Source organism: Hyperolius riggenbachi, chromosome 12, assembly GCF_040937935.1.
Source record: "Hyperolius riggenbachi isolate aHypRig1 chromosome 12, aHypRig1.pri, whole genome shotgun sequence".
NCBI lineage: Eukaryota > Metazoa > Chordata > Amphibia > Anura > Hyperoliidae > Hyperolius > Hyperolius riggenbachi.
Window position 1 is genome coordinate 199,234,149 of NC_090657.1, and position 13,740 is coordinate 199,247,888.

General features: G+C 44.2%; 1 protein-coding gene across 4 annotated transcripts in view; it reads left to right on the top strand.

Moving 5' to 3' along the window:
* NCOA3 (nuclear receptor coactivator 3) overlaps nucleotides 1-13,740 on the top strand; it is a 447,618-nt gene that overhangs the window by 385,609 nt on the left and 48,269 nt on the right. For all 4 annotated transcript variants that reach the window (XM_068263089.1, XM_068263090.1, XM_068263091.1 and 1 more), the window contains 5 exons: nucleotides 4,651-4,751; nucleotides 7,451-7,625; nucleotides 8,124-8,312; nucleotides 10,335-10,436; nucleotides 13,553-13,693. In XM_068263089.1, the coding sequence (XP_068119190.1) occupies nucleotides 4,651-4,751; nucleotides 7,451-7,625; nucleotides 8,124-8,312; nucleotides 10,335-10,436; nucleotides 13,553-13,693 (708 nt within the window). The remainder of the gene's footprint in view (nucleotides 1-4,650; nucleotides 4,752-7,450; nucleotides 7,626-8,123; nucleotides 8,313-10,334; nucleotides 10,437-13,552; nucleotides 13,694-13,740) is intronic.

The following is a 13,740-nucleotide window of genomic DNA, read 5'->3' on the forward strand; positions in this document are numbered from 1 at the left end:
CAGTTGTCAATAAAACTTTGTTTTGGTATGTAAATGTATTTTTTTTTCTCCAATTAGGGGTAAAAAACGCATGCGCTTCTATGCGCTTGTACGCGCTTCTATGCGCTAAAAAAGCGCACCCATTTACTTAAATTGATGTGCGCTTTACAGCTCAGCGCACAGAAATGCATGCAACACTACATTTTTGTAACGCTGCTCAGCGCAGCGCATAGATGTTAACCAGCTACATTTACTTACATGGAAAAATCAATACCTTGCTGAACGCACAGGGCAGTGCGTTGTGAAAAGCGCACAGACACGGCCCTGATGTGAACGAGGCCTTACTGTACAGTAAACAGCAGTGGCTAGCTAGACTTTACGCATTAAGAGCAGTTACTTTTTAGGTGTTGAAACAAAAGATAAAGAATGTCAGTAAGCTGCGTATAAACTGGTGCGGTTATGCCAAAGTTGAGACCAGCTGTGTCATTGGCTAGATTCAAAGTGCTAGGTCACTTTATATGCTTTCCCAAAGATTTTAGAGGGACTATGTATTACTAGAACTAATGGTACTGTACTCCTTACTTCAAAAACTCTCTTGGCCACAAACTAGTCAGCACGTGTTAGCCCTCATGATCCTCCAAAGTCACTTTGAAGGGATCCTATAGAGGGTCCATGTGTATGAATGTCTGGTAAGCATTAGTCAAATTATATACAAAACTGGTTTGTTAATCAAGATAAATGTGATAATCTATTAGTTCCCCGACGATTTCTAGAAGTAGTCAGCACACAGTTGATTGCTTGCGGTGCTTGACAAAGTGGCATAGGCAGTGCCACGCTAATAACAGTTTGCAAGGATTGCCAGCACACCGCTGGATTATAGCACACACTTTGTTGTGCCAGTTTCCACAATGAAATCCAACAATTGTTTTGGGGCCACAAAGGGTCCTCCTTTATCAGGGCAAGTGGTTATATTTTGAACAGCCTCAAAAATCCTAAAAAATGCCAGAGCTTATTTCTAGGGTAGATCTTATTGTTGGTGGCATTACTAGGTACTAGCGCGTTATTACCCCTATTTTGTCTGACACTTTTCAGCAAATGATAACTTTGCTTTGTGGTTGGACGCTCCATTTTTAGTCCAGATTTCTTAATGCCCATTTTTAGACATCGGTTAGAGGTACTGTAGGAATTTACATTTAATAGAACCCGAGGTGAAAATAAACGGATGAGATAAACAATTGTATTTATCATCCTACCCCTAAAAACAACTTTTTTTTTTGGGGGGGGGGGGGGGGGGGGGATCTAATGGTTTTGTTTTATAATGAAATCTTTGCAAAGTAGATTGAATGTTTGGTTGTCTATGCTCAATGGCAGTCCCAGAGTTAAAATATATGAGCTATTGACCTTTTTCTATATCTTCCCTTCCCCCAGAAGTTGTAATCTGCCAGGAAAACTTTAATGGCTGTAATATGCTGATCAGTGAGGTTTACTGTATTCCTGGACAAGACAGAAGCTGTCGCTTGCATGCCTGAAAATTAAGGGGAACTTCGGCATAAACAAACATACTGTCATCAAGTTACATTAGTTATGTTAATTAGAATAGATAGGTAATATAATCTCTTACCCACCCTGTTTTAAAAGAACAGGCAAATGTTTGTGATTCATGGGGGCTGCCATCTTTGTCATGGGGGCAGCCATCTTTGTCATGGGGGCAGCCATCTTTTTGGTTGAAAGGAGGTGACAAGGAGCAGGAGACACAGTTCCAACTGTCCTGTGTCCTGATAACCCCTCCCAGCTGCACACGCAAGGCTTCAAATGTCAAATTCATAATGTAAAAAAAAAAAAAAAAAAAAAAAAAAAAATTGCACCAAAACAGCAGAAAGAGAACAACAAAATCAGAAATGCTTTGCACAGCATCAGGGGGTAAAAGCCCGGGCAGTTTTCTTCTGTGCAGCTAAAAATTAGGTTTGTATAAGAGAAACAAAGTTCTGATTCTGTGAAACTGTTAAAGAAACACAAAGTCTTTTCAGTGCTGCTGAGTCGATTTTTAGTCCGGATGTTCACTTTAAGGCAGCAAAATAAAAGTTTATCTCATCATTTCATATATCCCCTCTTGCAAAGACGGACTTCTGCAGTTTATGTACTTGCTGATATCAGAATTTTCTTCTCCTAATCTTGGCATCTTCTTTTTGCTGCATGTTTTGATGCATCTGCTCTCTTCAGCAAGAGCCAATTGTTTGTTTTTGCATCCTGGGATCTTGAGGGCAATCTTTTGGAGATGACAGAACTAAACCTGAATAATGTCATCCTCTTCTGCAGGAGTGGATTTCCCGCTTGTCCGTGGAGAAATGAGTTGCAGGTGAACTGGCTTTTGTCGTGAAGCTTAGTGTATTATTATGCAATCTGTGCATAGGCAAGACTTCACTGATGCAAAAACTAAATCCCCTAAGTTTATGACGTCCCTGTTCCTGCTGTGCTTAGAAAAGCAATAACCTAATGTACAAACCCAGCATGAAAGGATCTCCATACTGCTGCTACATATTCTGTCACAGTTTGAGGTGGTGGTGACAGTTATGATGGTAGGGATGCTCACAGGAGAGGCACAACAAGCTGCCGAATTATATAGTCTACACCAGTGTTTCTCAACATTTTATTGGCATGTACCCCTTTTAAAACCCTGTACTCACCGAGTACCCCCTAGCATGGTAAACATTATCACACGTAGCCCTTGACAAATATATATTTAATCGTAGTACATTATAATTGGTTCTAAACCATTTCCAAGCATTTACTATTGCTTTTAATTAGCTAAAACACTAATTTGGTGCTGTTTAAATAAGATTTATCATTTTCGAAAACTCTAAATTTGTTATTTTTGGTTAAGTATAATCAAGCCAGAGTACCCCCTAGAACCCTCAGAAGTACCCCCTGGGGTACGCGTACCACACGTTGAGAACCTATGGTCTACACCAGCAGCCACTCGTCTCCTGTTGAAGCTGCTGTTTGTTATCCAGTGAATTGGTCAGCAGCTGTTTCACAGGTGCAGTAACTTGGAACGCAGCGCTGTACAGAGTATATTTTGTCTTGTCATTTACTGTCCCTCAGAGGGGCTCACAATCTAGTCCCTATCATAGTCCTAGGTCTATGAATGTACCGTATTTTTTTGGACTATAAGACGCTCCTGACCATAAGACGCACCTAGGTTTAGAGGACAAAAACCAGGGGAAATAAACATGCTAAACCTGGTTCATCCATGGTAAAGGGCCCACCTTGTACCTGTTGTCTCCCTGTGTCCTCCTGTTTCTGCCTCTGCCCTCCTTGTGATCTCCTCTATGCTCCTTTGTATCCCCATGTCCTCCATTTGCCCTGTGTCCTCCTCTGCATGGGCGCACAGCACAGGGAGTGCCTGACATTGCGGCGAGTTGGAGGTTCGTATTGGCAGGCGTTCACAAGTCAGAAACTCCCTGTATTTTGACTATAAGACGTAGTGACTTTTTTTCTACCACTCTTGGGTCTTAAAGTCCAAAAAAATAAAAAAAAAATACAGTATATATCGTATAGTGTATGTATGTTTTAGTTTTGTTGAAAAAAAAATAGGCTCTCCCTCCAAAGCTTTCTTTATCCCCTTGTCACCCATGCAGACTGGTATACTTAGGATAGTCAACCTGCGAGGGCCATGATATGGGGATGCTGTAAGAGAGGGATGACAAAGCCTCCCCCTCCCCTACAGAGTCCTTGTCCATATCAGATATGGACAAGGGGCTCTTCCCCATCTCCATCTCCGGTGCTCAGGAGGAGAGGGGGGCTCACATCCATACTGGGGGCGTATCTACGTATCTGAGAACTTCACTTAGCTTCCAGGATTGTAGATGCTCATCTCTCCATGTTGAGGGAGGGACACAACAGTGATAGTTCAATGTAAACAAGATACTTTCACTTCCTACTATTCAGAATGCCGTGATTCAGCATTCTAAGTAGACGGGAATAGTGTGGGGACATCTAGTGGTAAAAAAAAAAAAGACACCACAAATTACAAAATAAATGAACACTATCCACTAACTACCATATGATATGCCGAGTAACCTTTTACTTTCCTAGCACCTGTTTGTTTTTTCCTGTGTCCCCAACAAAGAAGATTTAGCCTCTTTTCATACAGCCCTTTTCCACTCTCTGCATTTTCAACAGTGTTTTCAGATCACCTCAAGCTGATCGCCAGAGCTCCATGATTAGCATGGTAACCACAGTGTCCTTTATCCACCAGTGTGGTTCGATTTTTGTTGGATCGCAATAGTACTGCATTTTCTGCGCAAATGAGATTGGCCAGTATTAGGTTTTAAAACACCTGCCCCGAATTTCTGGTAAAAACACACTTCGCAATTGGCAATATAGCGCATTTGCCGATCACGATTTTTGGTGTGAAAAAGCACTACGTGTCAGGAAGTGAAGGATTATTTGAGGGGATACTCTTAATGTTAAGCTGAATACAGGTTCTTATCTACTCCACTGCCACTAATGAATACAGGTTCTTGCTTTACTCCACTGCCACTAATAAATAACTCCTCTCTTGTGATCCGCTTTAATGTGCGATCGTTCTGTTTTTGAGGAACGCTGTTCTGTTTTAACCCATGTTTGAAGTGCACTTTTGATAAACAAGTTTGTCAATTTGTGTTTTAGGGAAATCTTCCTCTAATGACGACGAGGTCCAGAAGGCAGATGTGTCATCCACGGGGCAGGGGGTGATAGATAAGGATTCCCTGGGACCACTTCTGTTACAGGTGTGTATGACCGGAGTCAGAGGAGTCTCACTGCCTCTATGCCCCATGTTAGGCCTTATCAATAAGGGGTCCCCCTGCTGCTACAGGTGTGTAATGGATGTCAGAGTAGTGTCACATCCTTATGTCCGTTCACAGTCCTTACATCTGCGGTGAGTACTTATCAGGGAGTGAGGGATAAGGATTCTCTCAGGCCCCTGTTGTTCAGGCAGCCATACACAGATAGATCCCTCACTGATCAGATCTGATGGACATCTATTAGCTGTGCATACATTCTACACAGCTTTTTAATAGATTTCAGCATGAAACCTATTGAAAATCTATGGAGCGGCTGCCTCTCCCTTCCAGGCTGTCTAGGTCTCCCCCATCTGTGCTCCCTCTGGTGGGTGTTGGCAGCAGAGTTCTCACCCGTCCCGCCGGCGCACCTCCTCTTGTGACCAGTGTCTTCTCTCCATACTGCGGTGTTCCTCCTCCCTGTGTCTTCTCTCCCAGTGCTCTTGTATCATGTGACAAAAGCTAGAGGTCTGGCATGTATGCTGAGTTAGCTCTGCTGCTAACACTCTGCGTTGGTTATCCCCAAATCACACACGCTAGCGACGTAAACCCCTCTCGCCACCGATCAAACAAAATGTTCTGCCCTGCGCAATTGACCAAATGGATTGATTTTAGCTGAAAATCGATTGTGCATTGCTTGTGGCATCGAGGTCTAGCAGATTCAAGCACAATGATCGAATTTGCTGGTTCTCAATGGGTAAAAATGGACAGGTGTATGGCCACCTTTACAGCTGTGCATAATGGCAGCCAGAGCAGTCTCACTTCCTCAATCAGTAGAGTTTGTCAATAAAATTATAGCTTTCCGAGGTGTTGCATGTTTTTATGCATTTTAAGGTGGCTATTCTTCGTACAATCCATTTACCGATTTAATCGTGATATCGATCTCATTGATCTGTTTTTCAAATTGATTCCATTGAGTTGATTGAATTGGATAGCAGCTATCCTTCTGTTAGTGGTCCCGAACGATGGTTTGTGATCGATTGTACAAAGAACAGTATCCTTAACCTCCCTGGCGGTACAATAAATCCGCCAGGGGGCAGCGCAGCACTTTTTAAAACATTTTTTTAAAGCATGTAGCTAGCCTAGCGCTAGCTACATGCTTCCCCCCTCCCTCCGCTATCCCTCCCACCCCTCCGATCGCCGCCGGCGCTTTTACCCTGCAGGGAATCCCGTTCTGAACGGGATTCCCTGTATGGGCTTCCCCGTCGCCATGGCGACGATCGCGATGACGTCATCGACGTGACGTCAGCGGCCATTCCGATCCACCCCTCAGCGCTGGCCAGGCAGCGAAAGGGGTCGGGGGGGGGGGGGGGGGGGTGCAGATAGCGGCGACGATCGTCATGCACACGCAGCTAGCAAAGTGCTATCTGCGTGTAGCAAAAAAAAAAAAAAAACTATGTAAATCGGCCCAGCAGGGCCTGAGCGGCACCCTCCGGCGGCTTACTCGTGTACAGCACGGGGTTACCGCTAGGGAGGTTAATGGCCATCAATCCAATGCAGTAAATGCTGATTAGGTTTAACTCTGTTCCAAGGTGTAAACCGTTCGATATAAAACTTGCAACAAGTTTGATAATTGACTTCTCTGTGAACATCCCTACCCTACTATAGTCTCTATCATGGGGTAATGGTTAACCGTTTCCAGACCATTTCATTTAAAATCTACATCCTGCTTATGGCTGTGCTGCTCTGACAGTATCTAGATTTCAAAATCGCCGGCACGTGGTCCCGCTGATAGCGCTGCTCTGTCCCTGCCGCAGCCCACTTGCCCTGCCATTAGTATGACGGCAGAGCTGTGTGAGCCGGTCAGGAGGCTTTGGCTTACATTGATGGACAGGATCAGGAGCCAATGAAAGCGGCTACTGACCAGCACACAGAGCTCTGCCGTTATAGTGACGCCAAAGAGAGGGACCTGCGGCGAATCGTTGGTAAGCGCCGTTTTATGCTATTTTGCTGTACCAGCAGTCTCTGGTCCTTACGGGGCTAGAGACTGCTGGTACGGAAGTAGTTAATGACTCTGTGCGGCTTCTTCCGCTACAGGTGTGTTCAATGGTTATTAGGGCTGTCCTACTGCCAGGGGTGTAACTATAGGAGAGCAGCCCCTGTGATTGGGGGGGGGGGGGGCTTAATACTAACCTTCCCTTCCTCCCAATACAGGGGCCTATCCTCCAGATCAGGTTTTTCTTGTGGCTATACTGGTTATGGGTGTGAAGATCACTTGCTTTATAACCCTTGTAAGATGGCCCTCAGGCTGTAAAGGGCACCAAGGAAAGGGGCGGGAACATTGGGTGGCCCATCAAAGTTTCACTGGGGAGGCTTAATTGTAGTTACGTCACTGCCTCTGCACCCGCTATAATTTAGTGTCAATGGGAGTTTGACGATTGTAATAGCCTAGCCAGATAGAGTGAAATCCTCAGTTTTCTTTTTTTTTTATTTGTTTTGTGGAAAATTCTGAGAATTTCCCGTGCCAGTGATTTGTTGTGAGGAAGAATATTGGGAGGATTTACCAGAGCAGGAATATACAGAGTGCTGATCGTATGCTGAGGTTTCCCCAAACGGCAGCATGATTTGCTTTTAATAGCGTTAGAGCTTGTAAAAGAATGGTGAAGCTCTGTCCGTTCTGGTTTGATGTTTGTATGGTCTGTTGGCAGGCATTGGACGGCTTCCTGTTTGTAGTGAATCGAGAAGGCAGCATCGTCTTTGTGTCAGAAAACGTTACACAGTACTTGCAATACAAGCAGGAAGATCTGGTCAATACAAGTGTCTACACTATCCTGCATGAGGACGATCGCAAAGACTTCCTGAAGAACCTACCGAAGTCCACAGGTAATACGGCTTTGTTATGGTGACTGAGGAAAGGAGTAACACTGTTACATTTCAGTGCTGTCTATTGAAGCAATGGCTGTGCAGGGTTCACTTGTTCCATAAGTGGAATGTCAGGTTTTGGATAGGCACACCTTGCCGTGTTTCTGTAGTCGGGTGCTCAGCCTTGATGCAGAAGCGGCATCAGTCCAATACAAGCAATTCAAGGTCGGCTGGCACACCAGTTCAAAGTTCCAAGCAGTTTTATTGTATGCACAACATGACAATTGTTTCGGGGCCACGGAGGGTCCCCTTCATCAGATCGTATGTCTGCACTTTATCTGATGAAGGGGACCCTCCGTGGCCCCGAAACAATTGTCATGTTGTGCATACAATAAAACTGCTTGGAACTTTGAACTGGTGTGCCAGCCGACCTTGAATTGCTTGTACCATTAGTGGGGGATATAGCTCTATCCATGCAGGAACTGTGTGGTTACATGAGGTGGTCTCCTGTCTTTACAGTTAATGGAGTTCCGTGGTCCAGCGAAACTCCCAGACAGAAGAGTCATACGTTCAACTGCCGAATGCTGGTGAAGTCTCCAATGGATCACATGGAGGATGGAAGCGGAGGGATGGACCCGCGGCAGAGATATGAGACCATGCAGTGCTTTGCCTTATCTCAGCCTCGCGCCATGATGGAGGAGGGAGAAGGTCAGTGACTACTGGTTCACACTAAGGGAAAGCGCATCTCTGTGCTGCTGCCCATTGGTGGGTCTGAATCGCTGTGGTATGGGTATTAGAATGTAAGCTCCTGTGAATGCTTGTGAATGGACTATGCACACTATTCCTGAGACCCAGATGGCGCACACATGGCCGCTGAAAGGTGCGGTTATCATTTCCCATCTGCCTTTATCATCCTCCTTCTACCACATAGCAGTGCACAGTGGCACAAACTGAATTCCAAGTGCTTTCAGGCTGCTTGTTTTGACCGTTTTCACTGAATTACTGCCTGGTAGACTTTTCGCATTGAACAATAGTCACAGTTGACCAGTGCCGTACAACGTCTAGTCGCAGCCAGTTGTTAGCCACCTCCAATCCAGTACAAGCAACAGAATTAGAGTGTGTTCAGTTATTTGGTGGTCCAGCTCACAATCATTTGCATCTAAGGAGTTGAAATACATAGCGTATTTGTGTGAACAAGACCTGTTGGTTTTTCCACTTTGCAAACTGGTAAGATGACCACCAGTCACAATTCAATTCAGTAGAACGATCAGTTCTACAAAATGTTCTTCATTCTACTTTGAATTATTTTCATTGATCTCTTTAGAAACCAGTGTTAAAATGCTACCACTCTGTAGAAGCAATGCTTCACTTTTAAACTATTAATATGGTGAAAGTAATTTGCAGATGGTACAGAAGTAAGAAATGTAGCTGTTGCAGGCTAGCGTTGTTCCTTTTTTTCTGGTTAAACTCCATGGCCTAGTGTTTTTTTTTTCAACCCAAATAACTTTGTGACCTACAGAGTAGCCTCTTCATCTCTAATGCAGGAATGGAGTCTGAGGAAGCTTTACTCTTTTTCTTTCAAAGCGGGCTTAAACTCTAACACAGGAGACTAGAAAAACACAGAGAAATCAACCCTGTGTGTAATTAAAGAGAACAGCCCATCTAATTCTCCCTTATCTGCTAGTAATCACAAGTGCAATTTGAGCTGTCAGCTCTGTGCCGTGGTTGTGCTGAGTTATGTGCTAATATGTAAACATAGGAGGGTACTTCCTGCTTTCATGGGTGCACAGAAAAAGTTAAATACTGCAATTGTAGCTCTGTAAGCTGTAACAAAGAAATACAATTACAATGCAAGTTCAAATTCTTGAGGAGCCAAGTTGCGTGAAAGTTAAGGTCCCCACTAACAGTACAATTTTCAGTGAAAAATCGCCCGAGCGATCAGATAATAAAATGTTGTAATACAATGATTAATTTTACAATCAACAAACCAACCTGTGCTTCCTACCCATAATGACCATGTATAAAAACAATGTTTTCCCGATCACTAAGTTGTTGCAGAACAGTCACTATTAGACTGGTTCACAATCAATTTGTGACATCAACAAGGTTTATTTTCTGCCAATCAGATTGTGTTTATCTGATCGCTCGGGCTATTCTTTTCTGAAAATTGTACCACTAGTGGGCACCTTTAGAAGCCCAATATATAAGAACCTAAATAAATGGACCTTCATAGAGATGGGGAAGGCTAAAACTGCACAATCCTCTACTGTTACTAGAGATGAGGACTCTGTGTCTTAAACCTGTACTCTACATTAGACATGTCATGCTTTTCACAGTGCTACAGTTAATAAATCCAGAAAAAAGCCTCATCCTTCTCTGTTTTTGATAAATCTACCTCAGTTTCAATATTTACCATTTCTTGGTGTACATTTATCAGTCCAAGTGTAGCGACAAGAGGAGCAGAGGTGCAGCTCAGATCGGAGATTCTGATTGGCTGCTCTGGGCTTCTGCTCTCATTATTGCAGTCTTCCTTGCCCTCTTTGTAATTTGATGGAGGCTTGCCTGACAGTTGCTGTAATAAAGGGGTGCGTGTTACATTTAGTGCTGCAGAGAGCTTGGATCCGATAAGGGGTGTATGATACCACAGGCGTGTTAGATGCTGTGATTTACTGATGTATGTATAATGCAGGGATCTGTTGATTTACATTTTATTTCTTTTTATCTTTGCAGACTTGCAATCCTGCATGATATGTGTGGCCAGACGGATGACCACGGTAGAGAGGGGCTTTTCTTCTAACCCAGAGAGCTTCATCACCCGACATGACCTCTCAGGTGAGGCCCGACTACTGCAGCGCTGTGCGGAGTCTGTTTCCTTCACATGATCAAGGCACTGCAGATGTTATCAGATGTCAGCAGCTCACTCACTCCACCTGCTGGTTGTCTGAAGCATTAAATGAAATAATTACAATACTGTATAGCCAACCTGCCCAGAAGGATCCTAATTTTTAAACAAATGCCCTGTGCAAAATGGTCCAGCACTTATCCCTGATCACCAGCATAGGAGAATTATTTAATGAAGGACTATAGTGAAAATGACATGAATACATTTTTTTTTTTTTACAATATTCATTTATAAATTATTTAGTCAGTGTTTATTTTATTTATTTATTGTATTGATAAACCACCAACATATTACGCATTCTGAAATGTATCACTGGTGGTGACATATTTAGTCCTGCCAGGTGATCTGCACGGAATGTTTGTTACTGAGAGTTCTATGCACATAGGGAACTATTGCTTACTTGGCAGTTGATAAAAGCTCATATTTCCCACAATGTAACGAGGTTCACAGACAGCAAACTGTCAAGACCATGGTCATGACATCACACTGTGGGAGGGGTTTCACCACAATATCAGCCATACAGAGCCCCCTGATACTCGATTCGAGAAAAGGTAAAGATTTTATCATTGGAAAGGGGGCGTCGGCTACTGATTGGGATGAAGTTCAATCCTTGGTTAAAGTTCAACTTTAACCTATTGGGGACCGCTGTAGGTTGAATCAACGTCTGGCAGGTGGTGGTACCGTTCTGATCGGACGTTGATTCAACGTCCACGCTAAAGAACCACTCCCGATGCAATCGTGCTCACCTGAGAGGAGATTAAGCTGTCATGACAGCTGACATCTCCCCTCAGTGATCAGCAGCCATCGCGTATTGCTGCTGATCACGTGATCACTTTGACAGTGGCGGCGACAGGGGGGAAAAGAAGAGGATCCACTCACCTCCCTGCTGTTCCAGCGACGATCGGCGCCCCCTCCGCTCTGGCCGACATCTCTGCTCCGTCTGACGTCAGCGCCGGGTCCCGGCTAGATGACGTCATCAAGCCGCGACCCGACCTGAGCGTCATTTGGAGCGTAGATGCCGGCTGGAGAAGAGGTGGCTTCTGCGGCTCATCTCTGAAGCCTGGAAGGTGAGTGATGGCTTCCAGCTACAGGGGGGACACCTGCCTCCATGGGGGGACACACAGCCCAGCACACCACAGCTGGTCCCGAAGTGGGTAAAGCATTGTATAATTTATTTAATCAGTTACCATCCTGACATCATGTGAACACATACAAACAAGCACACTCAAACTTGCTTCCCCCAACAGCCATATCACTCCATAGTCTACATTAATTCCCCCTCCTCAGCATAAATTTACACCAATTATGCAGGCAACATACTCTCCCCAAAACACCTATTTGCACCTTTTGCTCCACCGCCTCAAAGGTCAGCCAAATCCTCTGTCCTCTTACCTGGCACACACCATCTTCTAATTATAAAAGTTTTTTAGGCCATTGGTTCAGGGGGGGTATTAAGTAGGACAATGCACTATAATTTGGGCACTTCACTCCCTTTTTTACCTGTCCTATACACCCTCTCTGTGGCCTCTACTTCATCTGTGCTCCTATTACAGTGTTCCGCTCCCTCCATCCACTCATTTGTCCTCTTCACATCTCCATCTTTCCTTCCTATGTCAGTGTGGTGTCAAGTTCCTATGCCTAATGAGACCTACTCTCCCCTGAATAATCTTCCTCTCTTCTGTCCATCTTCCACTGTTTGTCCAGTTTTACAATGAGCTATCCACCCATCATCTCTCCTGCCATCTCACTATAGGCTTATTGTTAGGCTCACCTACCTGTCTTGTCCTTCCCTAGCTTGTTACCCCTCCATCTCTTCCACTACCACTATTCACTCCCATGACCACCTCATGTCCCATACACCTCCATTCTGTGCCACCCCAACTGTCTAATACAGCTTTAGACTTTTGCCCCTCAACAATTATCCACATTTTTTTTGTCCACTGACCACCCCTAAAACTCCTAGTGTCTGCCTTCAACCCACCCCACAGGCTGGAGCCATTTAGCAAATGTGTACTAGTTTAAATAAAGGCTGAGAGGTCTTGGTAAGAATTTCAGTCACACAGTGTATGGTTTCAATTGTGGTCCTACCCTAATCTGTGGGAGTTTTTGTATTAAGACTCCAGGGCTTTGAACTCACATCTAGAAGGGGTTACCCTTCACCTTATAGGTTCACCAGCACTTTGAGATCCATTTTTGAACATGCCACCTGTAGACTTCTTGTGTGGAGAAACATGACAATTTGGTTTATAAGTAGCCTATCTCTAGCCCCAGAATTGTCTGGTTATTGTACTCAGCTTGATAGACTTGCATTATTTATGGGCTTCCAGATGGATCAGGACATTTCAGGCTTCTCCAGAAGAACATAATAAGCTCTTATGGGTATGAGAAGGCCTCATTATATCCCAGAGACATTTTGACTTGAATTGTAAGTGAGAAAGACATCGCTGTGTGTTTCAGTAAATAATATTGACCAACTTGCACGGGTGAAGGTGATGGCACCTAACCAGGTTTTTGTTTTTACTGAACATGTTTGGTTAGAAATCAGTTCAGCAAAAAAAAGCCTGGTAATTGCATCCAATTTAACCACTTCCATGTAGTATGAGAGCTTACCTACACAATCGGTTCATAGTATTCAAAGTCTGTTGGCCCTCCTACTCCATGGAGGTGATACAATTGGTCATTGATTGGCCAATCAAAATGAGATGCATGTATGGACTTTAGTGTGTCTCGCGAGGATGTAAACTGTCAGATCTTTCACCAAGAGCGATCTGCTCCACTTGGCACCATCTGCAGTTTCAAACTTCTGTTTTGGTTGATCTTTTCCCACTGTGCACACACAATGGAGGTCTCAGTCTTTCTTCTATGGGCCATTGAGCACAACATTCAAGTTTATTACCTTTCACGACACTTGGTGCATATTTCAGCTATGCCTTATTGTCACTCTGTTGCTTCTGATTTTCTGGTTTGTGCAGGCCTGACTGCTCAGTCAGTCTTGAGTAAGAGTTGACCTAAATGTTCTGTTAACACTTTTATGTGCATATAACAGGCAAAGTGGTGAATATTGACCCCAACTCACTACGCAACTCCATGAGGCCGGGCTTTGAGGATACCATCCGCAGGTGTATCCAGAGGTTCTTGTGTCATAGCGAAGGGCAGCCATGGAGCTATAAACGCCACTATCAGGAGGGTGAGACCCTTATTTCTGTATCTCTATTATGTTAAAGTCCTTTATCT